The sequence below is a fragment of the Aulostomus chinensis genome, chromosome 20 (genome assembly GCF_037954235.1).
Source record: "Aulostomus chinensis isolate RoL2024-O1b breed Wild chromosome 20, RoL_Achi_v1.0, whole genome shotgun sequence".
NCBI lineage: Eukaryota > Metazoa > Chordata > Actinopteri > Syngnathiformes > Aulostomidae > Aulostomus > Aulostomus chinensis.
The window spans coordinates 8,235,552-8,258,396 of NC_141339.1; the positions used below are offsets into that span (position 1 = coordinate 8,235,552).

Below are 22,845 nucleotides of genomic sequence, written 5' to 3' on the forward strand. Positions count from 1 at the left end.
ATGGAGTCTGGAGTATGTCACCATAATGATTACTGACTTAGTTATAACCCCAAGTATCCAGGAAAAACTTGCTCCAGGAAAAAAGTGGTGGTCATTAATCTGGCCTTCTTATTTCAAAGGTCCTGAGCCAAAGGGCTTAGGATCCCTTGGGTTATTTTCTCATCACCTTTTTCTTTGATTATCAATTAAACATTGCATTCATTATGAAATTGGCAGATTTTCCCTGGTTTATTTATCCACCTATTAACATAGCACATTTAATCCTGAAATAATTTGTGTCCACGTCATCCCTGTTTTCATTAACCCTAGACTGCATACCTAATATTTGATTAACTCTTAACTGGTATGAACATCTATATTCAAAAAATGTTGAATTTGCCTCCAGGTTGGGATTGAATAAAAAAAACATTTCCACTTCTGCTAATGATAGTACTCTGGTGATAATATGTATATGCTGGGGTAGTTATAACATCACAATAATAATACACAACGTCTAACTTGCAGCCACAAACAACATAATAACTATAAGCCATTCTTCTCACCACATCATGGGAGGCCTCATTTTCTGGGGTCTGAGGCGGTTCAGCTGTAACAGGACTGTTGGACGGCATGGCAAGGAGAGGCTCAGTGGAACCAAGTATAGAAGTAAACAAAAATGGAGCAAATCAAAACATGGGAGAGGCCCTCAGAACCCCCAGGTGCGCCGTCATTCAATCTGTCTGTCGGACAATCACTCGCTCATTCAGTCCTCCCCCTCTCCTATGAGTAAAAAGAGAAAGTACACATGCACAAATTCAGTGTGACACGACAGAATATAGGAAGAAACATAAAGATATAGAAAGATAGCCTCTCCATTATATGGCTGACATTTTTGGGTTTACTCTTCTCCTTGCTTTATCCACCTCCTGCTCACCATTTCACACAAACCCTTGAGGTCAACACTGTGTCACAGGTGTGTATGAGTGTGTACGCATGGCTCCACTGACTGTACTTCATGATGGATGGGATTCCTGCACATGCAAAGCATAGTGTTTCATTTTTGAGATTGTAACATGCACACGCATTTATGTGGTGCACACACATAAAAGCATACAAGTGTCCTAAAAGTATTCTGCATGCAGCAAGTCACCTCTAAACATGGCCTGTGTTGGGAAGATGGTCAGATGTAGATGAATAATAACACGAGTAAACTATGCTCCCAGTTGTGATTGATGTGGCCAAATCAAACTGTCCCCTTCAATAAATGAAAAGATTTTGGACAGGGTGTTGGCAAAATATAACAGCTAGTTATTTTCTTCATGATCTGAAAAGCAGGGGAATCATTTGATCCACAAAATGTCAAAAAACATAGTGGAAGTTGTCTCTCACACAATCAGATGAAACAGGACTTAGTTTACATTGATGAAATGGCAAAACAGAACAAAGCACCACTTCCAAGTGCTATATAAGTCAATGATAATTTTTCTGTATTATTCTTGCCAATAAACCCAGACAATTTATTGTCAAATCAGTGCATGGAATATAATGCAACTAACAACTATTGTCATTGACTTCCCAATTATTATAATTCATTAAATTATATATATTCATTACATTATATATATATATATATATATATATATATATAAAAACAGAAAGATATGCTTTAATGTACTGTAACTAATATGAACCCTTTGACATTTCATAAAAAATATATATATATATATATATACACATACATACATACATTTATCGCAGGTCATATCGTTATCGCAATATTGAACAGTGTAATCGCCCAGCCCTTATACATTCATACATACATACATACACACACACACACATATATATATATACACACACACATACACACACACACACACACACACACAGTTCAAACGTTAAACGGTAATCTTTAAAACTGAGAAGTTGTGGTCATGTTTGGATTTTTTTGGGGGGTGAGATACTTTTGTCAGTGGGGCGGCACGGCAGCGGTACTCCAGCTTCCTCCCAGAGTCCAAAGACATGCAAGAGGGGTCTAGGCTAATTGGATACTCTAAACTGAACATAGGTGTGGCTGTGAGAGAGAATGGTTGTCTGTCTATATGTGTGAGCCCTTCAACGGACTGCCGACACATCCAGGTTGTACCCCGCCTCTCAACTGAAGGCAGCTGAGATACGCTCCAGCCCCCCCATAACCCTTAACAGGATAAGCCATATTAAATGGAAGGATGGAAGGATAGCTGGATGGAAGGATGGATGGATGGATGGACTTTTGTCAGTGCTTCAAGTGGCATTTTAAGAATAAAGTCATGCACTACCAGTGTACCAAAACTAGGAACCCTCCCCTACAGTTATATGGACAAATCCCATGCCGCTGTTGCGAGATGTGCTTGCTCATGGAGAATTGTTAGGTGCCATTGCATTGAAGGAGTGAGGTGCTAGACCTACTCTACTTGTAAAGTGTCATCAGTTAACTTTTTTGTGATTTGGCAATATACAAAAAAAAATTTACTTGACTTGACAAAGGAGGCAGCACGGTGGTTATGTATTTAGTACCGTAGCCTCACAGCAAGAAGGTTCCAGGTTTGAGTCCACGGGATCTTTCTGTCTTCTGTCAATCTTGCATATTCTCTCTGTGCCTGCATGGTTTCTCTCCCAGTACTCCCATTTCCTCCCACAATCCAAAGATATGCAAGAGGGGACTGGGCTGATTGGATACTCTAAATTGACCATAGGAGCGGCTGTGAGTGTGAATGGTTGTTTGTCTATACGGGTTGGCCCTGCAATGGACTGGCGACCCATCCAGGGTGAACCCTGCCTCTCGCCTGAAGACATCTGGATTAGGCTTCAGACCCCCGTGACCCTTAACAGGATAAGCAGTAGAAAATGGATGGATGGATGGATGGACGGATGGATGGAATGATGACTTGACAAAGGAAGTCCAAGCAATAATCTATCTCAGTGCAAGGATACATTCATAGGCAAAGAATAATTTGTCAAGAATAAAATGTGGATTTTACTGCTCTGCTTCAAGTCAAATAAGATTGACAAGAGAATTTCCCTTCACTATCTGTCATTTATCATATCTGTTTTTAGTCGAATTCACTCTGACCAATAAAAAAGCTGATGGAGCACTGTGAACTTGCATAATGATGGTGGTGTCAGATAAGTTTGCTCTGCTTAACTTTGAGTTTCTATGGATGGGATCCAAATAGCCAAAAAGGCAAGCAGACAAAAGCACTACTGCCCACTCTAGACATTTAGTACATAGTTTCTTATGAATTTTAAGAAATTCAAATTATTGCAGTGCAACAAGCTGTACAAATGTACCAGTTGTGGAACTCATCTCAACCTGAAGTATGCTTTTTTTAGGTATCTTTTTTTCCTTTTTTTGCAGATATCTACGAAGTCCACTGCACACCAAATCACAACACATATGGTCTGGTGTCAGATATTAACAAGCTGAACACAAAAGGAGCAGAAAGTCAAATACCTGCAAATGCCAGATGAAAAAAGAAGCAATCTTAGCAGTGATTTGTATCCAAGCAGTAAGGCAGCAGCCAGCATGTCTGGCTCCCTTTAAGATGTATTGTACAGTATGTCACTGTGGCCTTACGTCACCTACTGTAAAGACATCAGGCAGCAGGCCAGCGGAAAGACAGGGGTGGAAACTTTGCAGGAATGGGTGTAGAGTATTCATCCCACAACCCTGGGGTCTGAAGGCTGCAAGCCAAGTAACTCCTCCGAGTTTGTCGTATTTAGGTCACACACACCTCACATTCCTATAGTAAGTCTATATAATTTAAATTGTTCCAGTCTTCATGCCAACAAGGATTTAAATTAGACTATTGTCAAAGGCCCAAGCAGAAGCCTAAACTGGTGGGAGGAGGAATGGTTGCGCAGAGAAAAAGCTTCAGAGGTGAGTCAAGGTAGTGATAGTCACAAGGTGAAAGACAGGGAAGAAGGTGCTTTTGCTTCACAGTAAAAGACTGGAGGCTAAACTAGGGAAGTAAACATTATTAAAATAAAACTTTGCCCAATCGTCAATTCCAATGATGATTTATTTTTAATTTTTCTATTTTTGCCAATAATGATCTTTTTTTCCTGATTGTTCTTGCCAATGTTGTTTTTTTATCCTTATTCCACCGTTCAGTGTAAGGAAACAAAAAATTACCATAAAAAATAATAACTATTTTGTGACTCTTGCACCATTTCTAATGCCATTTTTTCAAAACAAATTCAATCCTACACATTTCTGAATCAAGCTTTCATATAACTTTTCACATGACTGAGCAAACTTTGGTATCTGCCCTCAGTAAATGTCAGTCAACAAAGCGAAAAACTGGCCAATTCCAATACATGGCCAAAATATTGGTGCATTTCTGAAATATTCACATCTAAATCTATTTATTTCATTTAAACATCTATTTTTTCTCCTACATTGCCACCCATTTTTGTTAATTAAACTTAACTTAACAAAACAAAACTGCTCTATATTACATGGTGTCAATCAGCAGATGCGTTCATTAAAAGCTACTTAAAATCACATTTTTGTCAAGAGTTGCATCACAGTCTTTATCAGCTAAGGGCGTAAAATACATGTCTGGCCTAAAAAGTACCTGGCGATGTTGCAATAAAAAAAATTCTTCAAGAATAATAAAGCCTCCAACTTTTGCATTTTTTGTCATGGAAGCAGCCCAATATATCATCTCATGGAAATCAAATCAATGGTCTTTAACTCAACAGTTGGGGGTCGCATGAAAAAAATTGTATGATTGAGATAGTGACAGATATAATTTAAGATCATCATGTACTGTAATAATACAACTTTCAACCAGTAAAATATAATTACTTCGAAACAGTGCTGCTATTTCCTTCAAGCACCATTGATAAATACATTTCTCTTTTATATATACCATTATATGGCTTGAAAGTTCATATCCAGAAAATTAATTACATCTGGAAGCCTAATCATATGGGTTCATTTACAAATAAATTCAGTGACAATATAAGAACTTTAATGATTCACATTTGATGGGCCTGACATTTTTGACAACTGAGGGAAAAAAGCCCAAGCTCTACTCAAATATAACTTCAGAGACCACTTATACATCCATCCTTTGACATTAATAAAACGCTGTAGCAAAGGACGCTAATGGCTACTTTTTAACGTAACATTTCAGAAGACAAATGTGTAACGTTCGTGAGACTTATTTTTTTAAATTAAGCCGGAAATGGTATGTTCCTGCTGCTAACTTGACGGTGCTCAGCTTTCTTACAATTAATATTGTAAACGACCTCACTCGGCCTTTAGCAGACAGCCTTTCAGAGACAGTGTATAATCCTGGCGGGGTGTGCAGGGCCGGAGGCCGGTGAGAGACACGTGTCTGAGTGTGTAGCCACCAAACGCTTTACTGGGTCAGGTAAAAAACACACACGGGGACGCGATTCAGTCCGAATGCACCCGTTAACCCCGGGAGGCGCGTGCCCGTCTGCTCGCTCGCCGCGGAGGGGACGGGTCCGCGCGCTGATGTGTCTGTGTGCAGCTGGTGGCTGGAGAGGACGGTGCGCTACCGGTTAACGTTACCTGCCGGACCTGGGAATGAGTTCACGTACTTGGACAACGTCTACACACCGTCGTTTAAAAAACGTCCCCCAGTTGTAATGACGTCTTCCCCGCCGTACAGAAAAGTCCCCAAGTTCACTCTGATCGTCTTCACGCGCACATCATTTTTTTCAAAAGGAACCAATGGTTTTTGCTGTGGAGCGCGCGAGCAGTGACTTTCGGAGATGGCCGTTCTCTAGCGTTAGCTAACTTAACGGCTGCCGTTTCATGACACAGAAATGTAATGTTTGCATTTACCGTATCGTCCGACCCTGACGGCCGTCGTTCTCCCTCCTCTCGTTCTCTCTCTCTCTCTCTCTCTCTCTCTCTCTCTCTCTCTCTCTCGCTCTCTCTCTCTGCTCACGCTCTACCGGGTCTAATCTCCGTTGCTGACTCGAGCTCCTCTCTCTCTCTCTCTCTCTCGCTCTCGCTCTCTCTCTGACTGGCCCTCTTGCATTTTCACGAGCCGCAGAGGCTGCAGCACCGGAGAGAATGTCTCCGCGGGGTCCTAAAGTCTACAATATCTTTAATGCTCGCCCGTGCGCACGCACACACAGGACAGGTGCCATTTAAAAAAAAGCTGCATCCAAATTAATGCCGAAAACTTTTTTCCCCCAAGTGGATTGGATGACGAAATGAATAGAAATCGCTCACTCCAACAAGTGCAATATTTCTATATTTGTTTGTATCAAGGTCACAGCAGTGACTGAGTTGAAATATTGTAGTTTTTTGACGTTATTGCAGGAAAAATAGGTGCAATTGAGCTTACTGAATATGGTCGTATTTTATTTAATGTATCAAGAGCCATCTTATGAAGCGTTATGTACAGTATACGAGCCCTCGCCCACCTAACTGGAACACAGCCATAACGAATTACGCCCATATAAAATACATAACTCCTCTCTCCTTCCCTACAATGGGCTCAAACTGGTAAATAGACAAGAATTTACAAAAGTCATCCTTGACTCAGTTTTTTGTGTGTGCTCATAACGGGGAGTGAATGTAAAGGCATAATCAAAAATGTAAAGATTTGGAACTTACAACCAAATATTTTCTTCTTGATCCCAAATGGCATTTTAAGCGTCAACGTAAGCACTTCATTTACCACTTAGGCTCGAGTAAATATGGGTTCAGATGTTAATAATTTTACTTTAGTCATTCTGCAAGACTAAACTATACTGTGATACAGGTGTTCATTACCGATTCTTTTTGGTTTTCTGGCTCCACCACATGTGAATGAAACACAATTACCTGCATTTCAGGTGTTTCAAGAGGTAAGGCAGCAGCTTGCTGCAACAAGTTGAATCTTGCTTGAAATCCTGTTGAAAGATATTCTAAAGGCAGTAAATGTTGAATAACTAAAGGAACATTGATATGTAAATAAAAGAGAAACCATTGGTGGACGTACAGTGTGATTTAAATTAGAAATGAAAGTTCATCTGCAACCTAAAAAAATTTAAGTAAATTCATCTCGAAGACAAGCTTTGTTACAATTGATACTAATGATCATATGTTGTTTCAACTTGATAAATTAAACCAACTAACTGTAATACAATTGAATTTCAGTGTCCAGAAATTAAGCTTATGAATATTATCTTATTATATGATCTTTTTATATAAAATCTTACTTTACCTTACCTATTTGATGTAATACTTTTTTTCAAAGAAATAATATGAAACCCTCAATTTAAAGCAAAACAAAAATTGCTGTTGTGTTAAAACAATATAATATTTGATCCGTGGGACTGTATACATGGCATACAGTCTATGTGTATCACCAATATTATCTAAGAGCATTTTTTCCTTTGAAGCTCTATTACCAAAAATGAAAATTCAACCAAACACTTTTAATAAATATTTAGAACTTACAGTATAACTAACAATAATGATTAAAAAAACAATAACATGGACACCAAATATTGAACAGTTGGTAGGGTACACACACAAAGAGCCATAAATTTAGTGACTCATTTTTTTTTGCCTGGCAACATGAATAGGCTTGATTTTGCACGAAGATGCTGTAAAAGCTGGAAATACACATGTTAAAAATAGCTTATATGAGGAGAAGAATATGAGAAAACTCATCAGCTATCAAAAGGGGGCTTGTCTTTGAGACTGTGATGTACTTCAAAAATATTCTTTCCAGTATATACAATGAAATTTATATAATTTGATATTAATAAACAAAAAGTAGAACAATTAAGTCAGAAGTAGTTACACAGACAAGCTACTATTGTAAAGAACCTTCTTAGTGAAATATATAGATATTGCCATGAAGTACCTGTAAACAAGTGTTTACAAGTTTTAATTTGTAGCTTTGGATTGTGATTTTAGCAGCAATTCTTAATTAGGACTTCAAATGGACCTTTTTAACATCATGTTGGGTTGATTTTTGCTGGTCAGGGCTCCAGATGAGAAGGTTAAACTCAGTTTGACCTCTTGGGTATAAAAAGTGTATGATGTGCAGTATAGAGGGTCATAACAGCATTGAGTATAGGAGGTGGCAGGTTATTTATAGCAGTCAGGGAGGTCACACACAACAGACAACCTCAATGAGCCTCATTCAGTCTATAGTTTACACCCCTACCTTACACACTTTCTCACACACAGCCATGACCTCTGCAGGAAGCTCATGGGAAAAGAGAGAGCTGCTCATCCATGATAATGAGGACACTCAATCAAGGAGAATGAAGTTGAAAAGTCCTCTGTATGAAGCTGCCAGTGGTCATTTAGCTCACAAGAAGAAATAAAGAGGAAATTAAAAAAAAAAAAAAAAAAACCTCCTACAATTTTTGATCATTTTTTGATTAAATTCTGATATTTGTTTCATCTTTTGCTCAGCATTTAAAGATAGAGCATTGGTAGTAAAAGTACAGAAAAATTTAGGCAAGTATTGGGTCAATTCAACTTTGTGATAAGGTTTTAGTGTGGTAATTGTTATATATATTGATCGCTCATTAAGACAATCGGGAATGTGGGGGTATTGAGTGGCTGTCTGGCACTGAAGGGTCGCTGGTTTGATCTTCACTTCCCCCAGTGACCATGTCAAAATATCCATCCATCCATCCACCCATCCATTTTCTACCACTTATCCTGTTAAGACTCACGTGGAGACTGGAGTCTATCCCAGCAGCTTTCGGGCGTAAGGCATGGTACACCCTGGACGGGATGCCAGTCCATTGCTGGGCCAACACATATAGACAGACAACCATTCACACTCACAGCCACACCACGGTCAATTTAGAGTATCCAATTAGCCTAGTCCCCATTAGTACCCAGAGAGAACCCAAGCAGGCACAGGGAGAACATAAGAATTCCACACAGAAAGATCGCATCCCCAAGCTGGGGCTCGAACCCAGAAACTTCTTGCTGTGAGGCGACAGTGCTAACCACTGCACCAATCTGAAATATACTTGAGCAAAATACTAGCTTATTGCTCTTGATTGCCCTGCGACTGGTAACCCGTCAAGGGTGTACCCCGCCCCTCGCCCAATATCAGCTGTGAAAGGCTCCAGCCCCCTGGTGGATGAGCGGTATAGAAAATGGATGGAATGTGTGGGTGGGTTTTTTTCTTGAATTTTTCTGTATGTGAATGGTTATCATGTTCCTCCCTCTTCTGTTGCCCAGTTATCATTGCATCAGAACACTTTTCAAAACCCACTTCAAGTATTTTTCCAGATCCTAGAATATGAATACATGTGGTTCACAATTTCCTGACATAATCACCTTATCAGCGATTCAAATTACTGCAAAATATGTGTAGCTGTCAAATGGGAGTACAATAGGAGTCTACAGGTCTTTAAAAAGTTTTAAATGTTTCATATTCAAATCAGTTGTATAAATATTAAGCCTTAAGTCACTTAATGGTCTAGTATTTGAGGTATATCAAGTATATGAGGTCATTATTTCCCTAAACATTTTACACATCTAATCTATCTTAATTTGTTTTTGAATCAAGCTATTCAGCATTAAAGTCTGCATCTCTGATGTCACACATCAAAACCAATCTATGATCTGTTTGCTGGCAAAACAACCCATTGTGAACTTACCTACCTACTCACACATTCTTGTATGATAAAGGGATAATTTGCTCAAATTTAAGTCATCCTGAAAATGCCATCAACACCAAGAAATTCAAGTATTTGATACCTGTAGATGCTCTTGTACAGTATTTCTCTCTGGAATACAGACATCTGAAGTTACATATGAACACACCAGCGTAAAAACACTCAGTGCCTTGTTAACAGATGTTCTTGCTCACTATGGTACTTTCAGTGGTTAAGTATTGTGATATTTGTGTACCATGTATAAGAACTATTAAGGCATTATGAATTTCCCCCCAAATCCCTATTGAATTTGGTTTATGAATGTGTGTTCTCTAAGTATTTTGAGAGAATGTGTGTTTTATTTTTGGGGTTGTTTTCTTTTTAATTTTTTCATTTGCACATACTGATGATGTCATCAGCTCAACTAGTGTGTGTGTGTTCCACTTCAGTTTGTTACGAGCGCTTTGGAGAGGGGTAAACGCCGCTATATTTCCTATGGACTCAGAATTTGAACGTTCGTCAGAATTCTAAAAAAAATGTTCATAACCCTCCTATAGTTCCATAGAATTGGCAAAGTGCTTTCTGTGGTTTTCATCCTTGTTTATTTTCGGTGAATAATGAATGTTTTGAAAGACAGCAAATTAAGTCAGCCAGAACGAGGTAGCTAGCTGGTGTTGGTGTCCCATTCACCGCTCTATTTTGTGTTAGGGTCTGTGTAAATGACCAGCCAGATGCAAACAGCTATTGAGCTAACAGTCACTGATGCTTTCCTTTATTCACTCCCAAGTATGTTGATTTTGTGTTTCTTTTGTACACTTTGTTTTATACAGTTATGTTTTTATCCACATTGTGTATTGCAGTTTGTATCAGAAGTTGAGAGACAGCCATCTCAAGTTGAGCCAAAAGAAATGTCATCTTCTACAGAAGTCAGTCAAGTTCCTTGGTCATGTCATCGACCAGAGTGGCGTTTCTGTGGATCCATCTAAGTCAGATGTGATCTCCAATATGCCAAGGGAAGCCCTGATGGAGGTGGACAGTTGCATTCCCTCTGTGAAGAAGATCAAGTCGTTCTTGGGCATGGTCTTCTTTTATCTGAGCTTCATCCCTGGATGTTCAGCCATCACCAAACCTCTATCTGCGCTGACAGCAGGCCAGAAGAGGAAGGGACAGCCAGGTGAGACTGGGAAGAGGGCTGGCATGTTCAGGAAGCTGACAGCTGCAGAATGGAGCACTGCATGTGAGGAAGCCTTCCATAGGCCCAAGCATGAGCTTGTCACCGGTGCTGTGAGCTTGTCACCGGTGCTGTGTTGGCTCACTCCGACTTTACAAGGCCCTTCATCTTATCTGTGGATGCGTCGTGAGGTGGACTTATCACAGCTGCCTGTTGGAGAGGCAAAGGCATGGCCCTAGCCTTTGCTAGCAAAACCCTCAGCAAGTCACAGCAGAGATAACCTGCTCACTGTCTCGAGTTCATGGCATTGAAGTGGAGTGTCACAGAGAAGTTCTGTCCTTGGCTGAAAATGCATGACTTCACAGTGTGGACGGACAATAATCCGCTCATCTATATACTGACCAAGTTCATGCTGGATGCCTGTGAACAGAGATGGGTAGCCAAACTGTTGTTCTACCTCTTCTGTCAGCAGGCACCTCATTCAGGAGCCCTACAGCAGCTTGGTGCAGGAAGCAGGCAGTACCAAAGCTGACAGGGTGAAAAGTGCTTTCAGACATGGGCTCAGAAATCATCAGAGTCAAACAGACTGAGTTTGGCCCAACTGCTACAGGTTCCTGCAGCTTGTAAGAAGTCAAGGCTGCCTTATTACATTACAGTTACTGGCTTAATTTGTAAATCATATGGTGCCGGAATGCCAAATACATATGACAGCTCAGGGATGAGAGAGGGGTACAGGTCCCGGAAAGTATACTGAAAACATGCTGAAAACATCAGACAAGTGCCCACTTGCCATCCTGTGGGACTTACAAGCCTCAATTACAAATAATATCCATGGTATAAATGTTATGACGATCATTTAAAATTATTTTAGGCTACTCCGCGCAGCACAGGCGAATGCCCATATCACCACAGGTGGGACTTTCAGTTTACAGTCAGCAATTAATTTCTCAACAGGTCTAACTTGTAAAACAAACAAAAAAAGAGCTCACAATAAATTACACAAATCTTCCATTATTATTACCGTATTTAAAGATCATCCCATCCCTGACCTGTCGATGGACGTCCCACACTCTTTTCCGCTCAATGCGCTCTCCTCCCTCTGTTGTCGCGGGCTAGCTGATGCCAGGGTACCAACCTGTTGCTTCGGCTGTTGGTGGTCCACTTGGCTGACTGCCAGCGCTGAAACTGGCGAAGAACCTGACCAGCTGCTGCCACGGTGCCAGCCTCCTGCCCGGGCTTGGCTAGCTGTAGGTGGCCCCTGCTAGCTGTGGCGGCGCTAGCCTCCTGCTGTAGCCGATGTTGATCGTCAACATGACCGCTGCAGCTGCCCTGGTCGCCGATTGTGAAGGCTTTTCTGAATCGCTTTGAAGCATCATGCAACTCTTCATTTTTTTTAAAAGAAAGCAAATTTAACTGTCTTTTCGACAGATGGGCGTTGAAATAGAAACTGTTTTTTAATCTCTGCTTGCTGATGCGGCGAATTTCAAAAGGATTTTTTTGTTTGTTTTTGTTTCTGTCAGGGGCGTAGTTTGTTGAGATCTCCGACTCTTTCAAATGACGTTAAATCTTAAACAACATGAAATTCTTGGGATTCGTTCTGTAAATTAATATATGCACATTATTATTTTATTTAAATATTTTTAAGAAGTTTATATCCATCCATCCATCGTCATCTTCCGCTTATTCCTATACATTAACGGTCGCGGGGGGGCTGGAGCCTATCCCAGCGAGAGGCGGGGTACAGCCTGGACAGGTCGCCAGTCCATCGCAGGGCCAACATTGAGAGACGAACAACCATTCACACTCACATTCATACCTACGGTCAATTTAGAGTATTCAATCAGCCTAGTCCCCAATTGCATGTTTTTGGACTGTGGGAGGAAGCCGGAGTACCCGGAGAGAACCCACGCAGACACGGGGAGAACATGCAAACTCCACACAGAAAGATCCCGTGCCCGAGCCGGGACTCGAACCCGAAACCTTCTTGCTGTGAGGCCACAGTGCTAACCACTGCACCACCGTGCAGCCCAAGTTTACATTTATTTATTTAATTATTTATTTAATAGGAGAGGTACCAGATCTGCCCAAATAAGTAGCGGAACTCAGGGAGGCCAAAATTCAGAGGTGCCGGATCTTGTTCCGGCAAGATCCGGCTCAAATTAATCCCTGCTGCAGGGATTCGAGCTACTCACCTTGTCCACCATGTCCAGCAGCTGAAGCCTGCTGGTCAAGATACCTTACCATCACTGACCTTGTGTGAGTTGGAGGATCACCAACAACAAGATCCCGCTATCTCCAATACCCTGCTGTTTGTTATCCGCAGGAGATGCCCTTCTAGGTGAGAGAGATGCGTTATGAATGCCAAATTGCTGGCAATGCTGAAGTACTGGGAGAGGCTCAAGGTCCAGGTTGGACTCCTGTACAGAGATACAAGAGACCCTGTGAGCAGGACAAAGAGGCTTCAGTTGGTGCTACCATCATGATTTGGCAGGACACCTAGGTCAAGTCAGAACCCTCCACATGATGCGACAACGTTTCTTCTGGCCTAATATGGAAAGAGATGAGAAGGAGTATGTCCGCAAATGTGAGAGGTAAGTGCTTGCCAAAACTCCAGAGCCTGCGGCACGAGCCCCTGTAAAGCAGAAAGACCTCAGCTCCTATGGAGCTCATCTGCATCGATTTCTGGTCTGCAGAGGACAAGAACAAGACCTCTGTTTATGTGCTGGTGGCAACTGACAACTTCATGAAGATGGCCTATGCTTTTCCATGCAGAAACCAGACTGCCAAGCAAGTTTGCCAGAAAGTTGTGGGATTGTGTTTTCTGTGTCTACAGATTTCCTGAACGTATTCACTCAGACCAGGGTGCCAGCTTTTAGAGTGAGTTGGTGGTTGAGTTGCTGCAGCTGTCTGGGATTGCCAAGTCCCATACCACCACTTACCACCCCATGGGCAATGGTGGCATGGAATGGTTCAACCGTACCTTTGCAATACATTGCGAGCCCTCCCTCTTAGAACCAAGCGGGAATAGCCACAGCAGATCCAGATGCTGACTTTTGCCTACAGTGCCTACAAGACCACTGTTTATGCACTGTTCCATCTGATGTCTGGCCGTAACCCAAGGCTTCAAGTGGATGTTGTGTTCAAGTCCATCCTACACAGTCCTGTCATGGTGGATTGAAGCAGTTACTCCAAAACTCTCCTGTCATACCTGTCCAAGGCAACAAAGAGGACTCAGCTGCATTCCGCCAAGGAGCAACAATACTAGGCATGTCAGTGCAATAAGAAAGTTAACGGTGTCACTCTACAGCAGGGTTCCCCAACAGGCGGCCCGTGGGCCATTTGCAGCCCGCAAGTGGAGGCAGACTGGCCCACACCAACTTGTGAGAAAAAAGGATTTTTTTTGGGAAAAAAAAATGTAAATCTGGCAACTTTCCAAGCCGACTGTAATAACCAATGTAAATGACCAGCCAGATGCAGACTGCCATAGAGCTAACAGTTGCTGACGCTTTTCTTTATTCACTCCCAGGTATGTATATTTTGGGTTTCTTTTGTACATTTTGTATCATACAGTTATGTGTGCTTCCTTCTTCAACTGTTAACATTTCCATGTTTCCCACATTTTGTATTGTAAACTGTTTTTTTGTCTGTAACAACATCTACTGCACGTCTGTCCATCCTGGGAGAGGGATCCCTCCACTGTTGCTCACACTGAGGTTTCTCAGATTTTTCCCTGTTAAAAGGGTTTTCTATGGAGTTTTTCCTCAGTCGATGTGAGGGTCTAAGGGCAGAGGATGTTGTTAAGATGCCACGTAAAGCCCTTTGAGACAAACTGTTTGTGAAAACGAGCTATACAAATAAAACTGCCTTGCCTTGTATTTATCCACGTTTTAAATTGCAGTTTGTTTAATTGAAATTAGCATGTTTTTGTGTATTATTGTGTATTATAACAATATGATTGTTATGAGTTTGTTACGAGCACTTTGGAGAGAGGGTCCGTTTTAATGGACAGCCAGATGCAGACAGCTATTGAGCTAACAGTTGCCGATGTTTTTCTTTATTCACTCCCAGAGTAAAGAAGTCCAGTGTTCCAGCAACTGTTATTGAGTGAATCCTTGGCCAGACAGAACACAACGCAGATTTGATCAGACTAAAGACCAGACCGGTCACATATGCAAAAGGGGAAAAACAAGTGTCATTGATTTAAAATACTGTCAGATTTTATACTTCCCCTTCAATCCCAGCATTGAAATTCTAAAATTGTGGAAAATAGAAAAGCTATATGGACTTGTATTAGGTTATTATCCGGGAATACAGCTGAGGAGAGTTTTCAATCTCGTTCACTTGTTTATTTAATTCATATCCAACTGGTGAAACATACCATAGCAAAACAGGAGCCATGTGTGGGGTTGAAAGATAACTTGTGCATGGCAAACCTATTGGATGCCCTGCCCTATTTTTTACGGCTAAGCAAGAGAGACAGTAAACTATTTGACATGAAATATTGTTTATTGCAGATCAAACACAGAGCAACATGTTTCACTCAGTGTGCATTCGCACGCATACACAAACACACACAAACACACACAAAATATCACTCAAACAATTGTTCAGCTGACTCTTGACATTCTCAGTAGAAAACTGTCAAACTACAAAAAAGGGCTGGTGATATCTGATATAAAAAATGGATCTAGAAATGTTTACAGCTTAGCAGCTTCCTGTGAGCATGAAAAACCTGATCCAAAATCTGCATTCAAATAATCTACCGGACCTCACATACTACTAGCTGTCACCATACTAGGTTACTTTGGTTCATGTTTGATTTCTACAAACTGATGGGTATTGGGTGGAGTTGGGGTAAATTTGACTGCCAGATCCACCATTACACAGCCCATCCTATCCCAGTGGCTTTCGGGCAAGTGGCAGGGTACACCCTGGACAGGTCACCAGACCAACATACATAGACAAACAACCATTCACACTCACATTCATACCTACAGTCAATTTAGAGTATTCAATTAGCCTAGCCCCCAGTTGCATGTCTTTGGATGGTGGGAGGAGGCCAGAGTACCCGGAGAGAACCCACGTAGGCACAGGGAGAACATGCACACTCCACACAGAACGATCCCGTGCCCGGGCCGGGAATCGAACCCAGAACCTTCTTGCTGTGAGGAGACCAATACAAAAATGGAAATTATCAAAAAGCTTGCTTGCTTGAAAAAGCTTGACCTTTCAGATTTATATCAACTGCACCAGGATTTAGGGACAATTTTTTTGCAAATTAGACAAAGTAACCCTTTAAAATACAATAATTAATTTATGGGGGGGGGGGATAATAAACATTTCAAGAGATATCTTTTCTGTCTATAGAAGTACAGTACAAAGATAAGACAAAGCCGCCCCCCCCCCCCCCACACACACACACACACACATTGTACTAGGACAACCTAAACTGCTATCATACCAACACCTGTGGGATTATTTTTCATCGTGGGAGATGAGGGGAGTGGGTAAGGTATGATACAGCAGGAAATGTCCAGTTAAGCATTGTCATCATTATCTCAGCAGGGCCTGACCACACTGGCATTAACAATCACACCAAATGAATACATGTCAGAAATTAACTCAAATCAAAGCAATAAATACCAAGCACACAGTGCCGAAACTTAAAACGTTACAACTCTCATGTTTTTTCCTTCAGTTTTTCTCTTCCAAAGAAATTAGATCCAGTATCTTCATCCTGAGACTTCCCTGTTTCATTTAAACACATCCATCTTCCCTCACACTTCCTCGACCCTCTTGTACCTCCAAAGGCAAAAGCACACAAACTCACACAAGCGCATGCTACAGTACAATTCAGTAGGTTTCAGAATCTTCACTTAGCTATGTATTATCACATCAAACACACAGAAAACCACAGTGACAAGACAAATGCAGAATCGCAGCTGAACATCATTAAGGACCCAGTGGTCCGATTGGTGGCCAGCATTGTGATTGGTTGATTGGCAGCAGAGTGCTTATCTCCATTAGCTAACCATCAATCTTCTTCTCACACCACTTATCTTCTTCTTTGGCTGTGATGAGACATCACTTTGCCTGGCGGGAAAGAGAGGGCTCAGTCAGACAAAGTTTGTTTTTTTTGTTTTTTGTTTACCCTTATGTTTGCATGATTAATGTGACGCTACAGCTGGCATGTGATTAGCTACTTCTAAACAGATGTAGCTTAGTGAGCGATGTTCTCCTCTCTGAACGTGAATATTTCCAAATACTGCTAACAGGATCGCAAAGGAGTGAAAAGTTTCCAGTAACTTAAAGGAAAATTACAGGGAATTTGCATCAGGAGTCAAGTTCTGCAATGTTGGTTATTGTTAGCTATTTTTTTTGCCATGTATTTGAAGACATTCCAAGGGAATTATTGTGAATCAAAAGGAATTAACAGGAGAAAACCGGACATTTAAGGGTAATTTATAACAATTGTATTTAACTGTGGCCTGTGCAGTAACACTTAATTAGCATCTTGCACACTACAATGTGGAGATTACATTCTTTTTTTCAAACAGCCATGATTTTTGTTGTTCAATGAAAGAATCCTAGTTTAAGATATAGTTACAAATAGATGTAGTCAAAATGTCATTGTTACTGTGTATTACAAATGTTTGCATGCATTTCTGCTTATGAGAATACAAATAATTTATATTTATGTCTATGTATTACAACATAATTACTTTCAGTACAAATTACTTCCATTCATTCCACACATTCCATTTTCATATTTTTAATTCCCATGGACACTTTCCACTTTGAAAATACCCTGAACACCACACCATTTCTTTAAAATCAGAACTTCTGATATTGATGAAAAAATATGAGTGGTCTAAAAAGAAAACAGTGCTTTAATTTCAAATGGGAATTCAAAAAATAACATTCTTTTTTGATATTGTTATTTTGTAACAAATATTTGCAATGACCCATTTCAGGAATTAAGTATGCTGGAATTACACTTCATCTGGTAAACAAGAGCAAGAGTAGCCATTTGGAGGGCTAGGCTAACAGGTTAAATGCATTAACAAGTTGCTTTGTGTCATCAAATAATTAACATGCTTTATCATAAAACATAAATGCAGCTATTTTTGACCTTTTTTACTTTTGTTTTTTTCATTTTCTTAGTGATTAACACTTCCATAATAAAAAACACACTTGGAATATAACTTAAAGAGGGTCTTACATGACACTATTGTTTTTTCTGCAATCATTTAACCTGCTAGAGAAAGAAAGAGAGAGAGAGAGAGAGAGAGAGAGAGAGAGAGTTTTATCAGAAGACAGCAGGAGGAAATGCATTAAAATAAGTGTGGCTTCGTGCTCGGAACATGTAGGAGCCAGATGAGTCTGAGCATAGAAACATGAAACAAAACTTTGCAGGTGCGACACAGTTTGACAAAGGCCAGTCTACACAGTCACTTTTCTGTAAATCTGAAGACTGAACTGTAAAACACGTAGGGCTGGACCGCCTGGCTAGCTGCTCAGACGTTTACAGATTAATAGCTTAGGTTAGTATTGTAGCAAGCTGGAATAACAGAGCAGACCAGGAAATAGTCTGAGTAGGTTTTCTCTGCAGGCATTCCTCACATAAAGCAAGTTAGATAGCATGTTCATGAAGATCACCACAGTAACATCAAGCATTATAAAGAGTGCATATATAGTCTTAGCAACTAGAAGATGATGTTTTCTTGACTAACCATGATGTGTGATAAAGTAAAATAAGGTTCTGTTTCTCTAACCCAAGTCTAATGTAATATTAAAATGTAGATTTTCACCAAAAACAATTATTATTTGTTATATTTCCCTGCTAGTCCTGAAAGATAATTGTAAATTTAAGACACAGAGGCTCCAGCCTCACCTCCCCCCGCATGACCCTTAACAGATAAGCAGTACAGAAAATGGATGGATGGAATTTAAGAAACAAAGATTATTCAAATAAATGATATTCTAGAGTTCTCAATTCACAAACACTTATGAGGGAAACTTCCTTTTTAAAGGTGAGTGAAAACAATGAGTGTGTTTGGGCCAATTGTCAGCAAAAGAAACAGATTGGGGTTTCCTAGAAGCAGAGGCAGATAGATGGAGTGGGTAGATAAGGTGCATGATGGAGAAGGTGAGAAAAGGCAAGAGATATACAGTCCTTCAGGAAATTTACTACCTCTGTCCTTCCCATTCAGCAATCTCTCCTCTTCCTCCCGACTATCATCTAGTCAGAGAAAAGGGCACAGATTAATTATCTATGTCCAAAACTGTGTCAGGCTAAAATGACAATGTATTATGTTAGAGGTGTTGCATGAAGTGATGAATTGATAGCGAATTATATCTCGACTTTTATCCTGACAGAGCTGGACTGATTATATCAATGTTTGTTTGCCAACTATAAAATTTATATTTTAAAAATTATAATGCTGAGAGGTGTGGCAGTGGATTGTTTCTGTTGAGTGTTAATGCTGTGATTTTGGCTTGTTGGTGAGATGCAGTGGAAAAGTAAAAAGCATGCCCATCTTTTGACTCTTCTAAGATGGCTCTCATGTTGCTTATACCTGTGCTACATTTAGCTAACTAGCCATCCTTTTATAACAGCTCTAACTGTCTCACCTGAGTGGAACCTCATTTTAACTATGAGTGTAATTAACATTGACATTACATGTGTTCACGCCACAAGCATATACTTCCAGTCATACAATTGCCATAAAATAACCTGTTTGTCCTATGGACATGATGAAAGCAAAGCAGAGACAGTTAATTAGAAAAAAAAATTAAAAAGCCGGCCTTGGTCATACTCTAATCGTAAGTTTTCACCCTTTATTAAACAGTATGGCTACACCTTTCCTATTTTAGTTGGCTCATGGATCTCATGGCATTGTGTTCAGCTGGCGGATATACTTTGGGGAAAAAAATCTTCCAAAAAACACAAGGTAGACTACACACTTGGCACTGATTGATAAACCTTAAAAGTTTGTGATTAGCTGGTGAACACAGTGGAGCATTTTGCAGATGAGGAGTCAGATATTTCCTGAAGAGTTGACAAAGCACAAGAGCAGACTTGGGTAAAAAAAAACAACAGTGAATACATCGAAACATTACATAAAAAATTACAGCAGTTGACTGAATTTGGTCAAAATGACTGAATGTCTGAAAAAACTGTCCATAAAAAAGTTCCACATATCAGTGTGAACTGCCTGTGCGTGTGTGTGGGCATGTGTGTGTGTGTGTGTGTACCTGAGTGCAGCTCTTTGACCAGTGAGGACACAGTGTTGGTGATGGAGTCAGCTGCTACCAGTAGGTCATTCCTCAGGTTTCTCCTTGGGCCTGGAGATAAAAAGAGCAAAATTAAACTGCTTGCTGCTTCCAAACTAATATGTCTTGTCAGATAGTCTGTTTATTATATTCACAATGTATTGATGAATAGTCCCAAACTTTTTTGTTTAAAGGGACAAAACTCAAAGTAAATGGCTGGCTAAGGACCAAAAGCAACCACATATTGTATTGATAAGATGCTATTTGTTTATGTACCACTGTTGCTCCGATTCATTCTATCTTTCTTACCCCAATCTGGTGGCCCAAATTTGGCACTGAAAATGTGAAAAATACTTATCACAATTTCCCAGAGCCCAAAGTGACATGTTCTAATTGCTTGATTTGTCCATTCAGCTCTCTGACACCCAAAGGCTCATTTTTTTTCTCTGATTGAGAAGCTAGCAAATAGATCTGCTTAACTGCCTTAAAAAGCAACAAAACCTAAAAAAGTTATGTTTTTTAAATCAATTTTTGCAGCTCTGGATTACTTTATAATGTGCAACACATGTTTTTATGATGCATCTTGAAAAAAAAAGGGTTTGCTTGAATCGCTGTGATGGCTCAGACTAAAGGACATGCAAATGCATGTCACCATCACAGACACAGCATCTAATGCAGGATATTTCTCATCTACAAAATTAAACTTCCAATACGCTTTAATGTTACCTTGAGCAAAAGCCTCTTGTACATCACCACCCACCCCTGCAAGGGAGTCTTGCGGGGGATACATGTGAATCTGTGGAGACGCTGTGCTCACTGAGCGAACAGTTGCAGGGCTCGGCCGGGAAGGAGAGGCATGGGAGGAGCCAACTGCCTGTGCCTGGGACATGGATTATCAATGTTATTCAGAGATTTTTACACCGACATTATAGAAGTTTATTCAGCAATCATATGTACACTGTAGAAAATGTTTGGAGGACTCATTTTTGTGTGTCACATTAAGCCAGTGCAACTGAAGGGGAATAAACTTACTGCTTGTCGCTGTTCCTCATCCTACAGATGCAATATGGAGGTGGGGAAAAAGAGGGTGGAAAATGACAGAGAAGAGGTCAGAAAAAGTCAGTGCTAGAAGAGCTGTAACTACAAAGGAGGAAATAGAAGAGGAAAGTGAGGCATGTTAATTGGGAGGACTGATGAGGACAGAAAAAGCAAGTCAAGGAAAGGAGAGGAAGCAAAGGGAAATCTTGCCCTCTAGTGTGTGATAATACACCATGTTAGAGAGTGTAATCAGTGTGTGTATGTGTGTTTGTGTGTTTCACCTTGAGCAGCTTCATCAGCCCCTCCAGCTGTACCATCAGTTCTCTTCGGCTCTCTTGTAGAGATGACATCCTCTGTTCCAGCTCATCTTTCCTCTGTCTGCAATTGCAAATGACTGTCACATTAGAACGTGGCTGATGGGTAATAGAAACAACATGATGTAAAGTCAAAAATGTACTGAGATACAACAAGGCCCATTTTCATCGTAATGCATCTTAGGGCATAGAGTAAACAGCACCTTTTAGTGTCGACATCAGAACTTTGAGGCAGTGCATTAAATCTACCCTTAAATAAGGGTACACTGGACTAACTTCTTTGATTGAAGAAAGTAGTTGTTTGCAATTTAAATACGGATATGAATGAAAATGGGCACTTCTTTACAAATCTGTGTGTATACAGTTTGCAAAAAAGAAATATGGATGGATTCCAAGTTCAACCCCACAAAGTGGACTCACAGATTTGAAGTGCGAGAATAAAAATCACCCTCTTCTTGTGACATTGCTTCTGGTTACCAAAACTAGAGAATTATGATTTTGGAGACCCAAAATTAATAATCATATAGTAATCATACATTAATCTGAGATTAGTGTTCTCCTTGGCTGCTGCTAGTTTCAGGGTTGAAAAAGAAGTTTCAGTGGAGATGCAAAAGATCCAGTTGGCCAAATCATGTGAGCAATTGACTAGCTGAAACCTTCACCCAAATGTTGAGAACTTGAATACATAATAAGGATCTGTATATACTGATTCTCCCAGAAGGATCATGATCTGAGTACTATACAAATCCTGTCTACCTTCTATTATTTTAGGGATAAAAACTAGATCCAAACTGCATCTAAAGTCTTACTATTTACAGTCAGTAGGCAGCAGGTAGAGTCCACCATAATTAACATCAAAACCAACACAATATGAGACAAGTGTTTACAGTCTGTTTCCAAAGCAGTATGTGGTCTGGAGAGGAGATTAAAGCCAAGACAGAGCTACTCTGTTTCTAGCTTGGCCTCTCTTCACAAGGCCAGAAGAATTAGCAAATAAACAAGTAAATTGAGAGCCTGAATCACAAAGTAGCTCCAGATTTGGCTGAGTATGATCTGAAGTAAAACTAAAACATATAGTTGACAAAGAGTTATTACATTACAAAGAAATGCTGTATAATAGATTTTATTAAAGACATTTTCTACAGTCATGATATTTGGCAACATTTTTTTCCTGAAAAACACAAAAAACGCATCCTGAAGTTTTACCCACAAACCAACTTGCTGGTTACTTCCACATAAACATTATTTATATTAGACAGGATGCCAAGTTTTGAGAAAAAATTTTCATAACCTATCAACAATATTAGTGATAACTGTATTATGGACATCATTGAAATAGTTGCAGTTTCTACTAAAGAAGGACTTGTTTTCAGGTATAAAAATTAGTGGTTATTTATTGAAACATATAAAAAAAAC

The 22,845-nt window shown here is 40.1% G+C and overlaps 2 protein-coding genes across 16 annotated transcripts in view; both read right to left on the reverse strand.

Annotated features, from left to right (window-relative positions):
* Positions 1-6,003, reverse strand: part of LOC147242713 (DNA (cytosine-5)-methyltransferase 3A-like) — a 61,431-nt gene extending 55,428 nt beyond the window's left edge. For 8 of the 11 annotated variants that reach the window (XM_086189066.1, XM_086189065.1, XM_086189064.1 and 5 more), the window contains exons 1-2: positions 5,843-6,003; positions 543-759 (exon numbers count right to left, since the gene is read on the reverse strand). In XM_086189066.1, coding sequence (XP_086045192.1) covers positions 543-611 — 69 coding nt within the window. In that variant the 5' untranslated portion in view covers positions 612-759; positions 5,843-6,003. Of the gene's footprint in view, positions 1-542; positions 760-913; positions 1,011-3,604; positions 4,129-5,842 lie in introns of those variants that run through there. The other 3 variants (XM_086189057.1, XM_086189058.1, XM_086189063.1) reach the window with 3 other exon arrangements.
* Positions 6,004-15,223: 9,220 nt separating this feature from the next.
* The window catches only part of LOC147242714 (dystrobrevin beta-like), a 28,653-nt gene continuing 21,031 nt past the window's right edge, over positions 15,224-22,845 (reverse strand). The window contains exons 15-20 of one of the 5 annotated variants that reach the window (XM_086189566.1): positions 21,397-21,493; positions 20,804-20,957; positions 20,060-20,149; positions 18,996-19,043; positions 18,024-18,056; positions 15,224-16,894 (exon numbers count right to left, since the gene is read on the reverse strand). In XM_086189566.1, coding sequence (XP_086045692.1) covers positions 18,052-18,056; positions 18,996-19,043; positions 20,060-20,149; positions 20,804-20,957; positions 21,397-21,493 — 394 coding nt within the window. In that variant the 3' untranslated portion in view covers positions 15,224-16,894; positions 18,024-18,051. Of the gene's footprint in view, positions 16,895-18,023; positions 18,060-18,995; positions 19,044-20,059; positions 20,150-20,803; positions 20,958-21,396; positions 21,494-22,845 lie in introns of all 5 variants that reach the window. The other 4 variants (XM_086189565.1, XM_086189563.1, XM_086189562.1 and 1 more) reach the window with 4 other exon arrangements.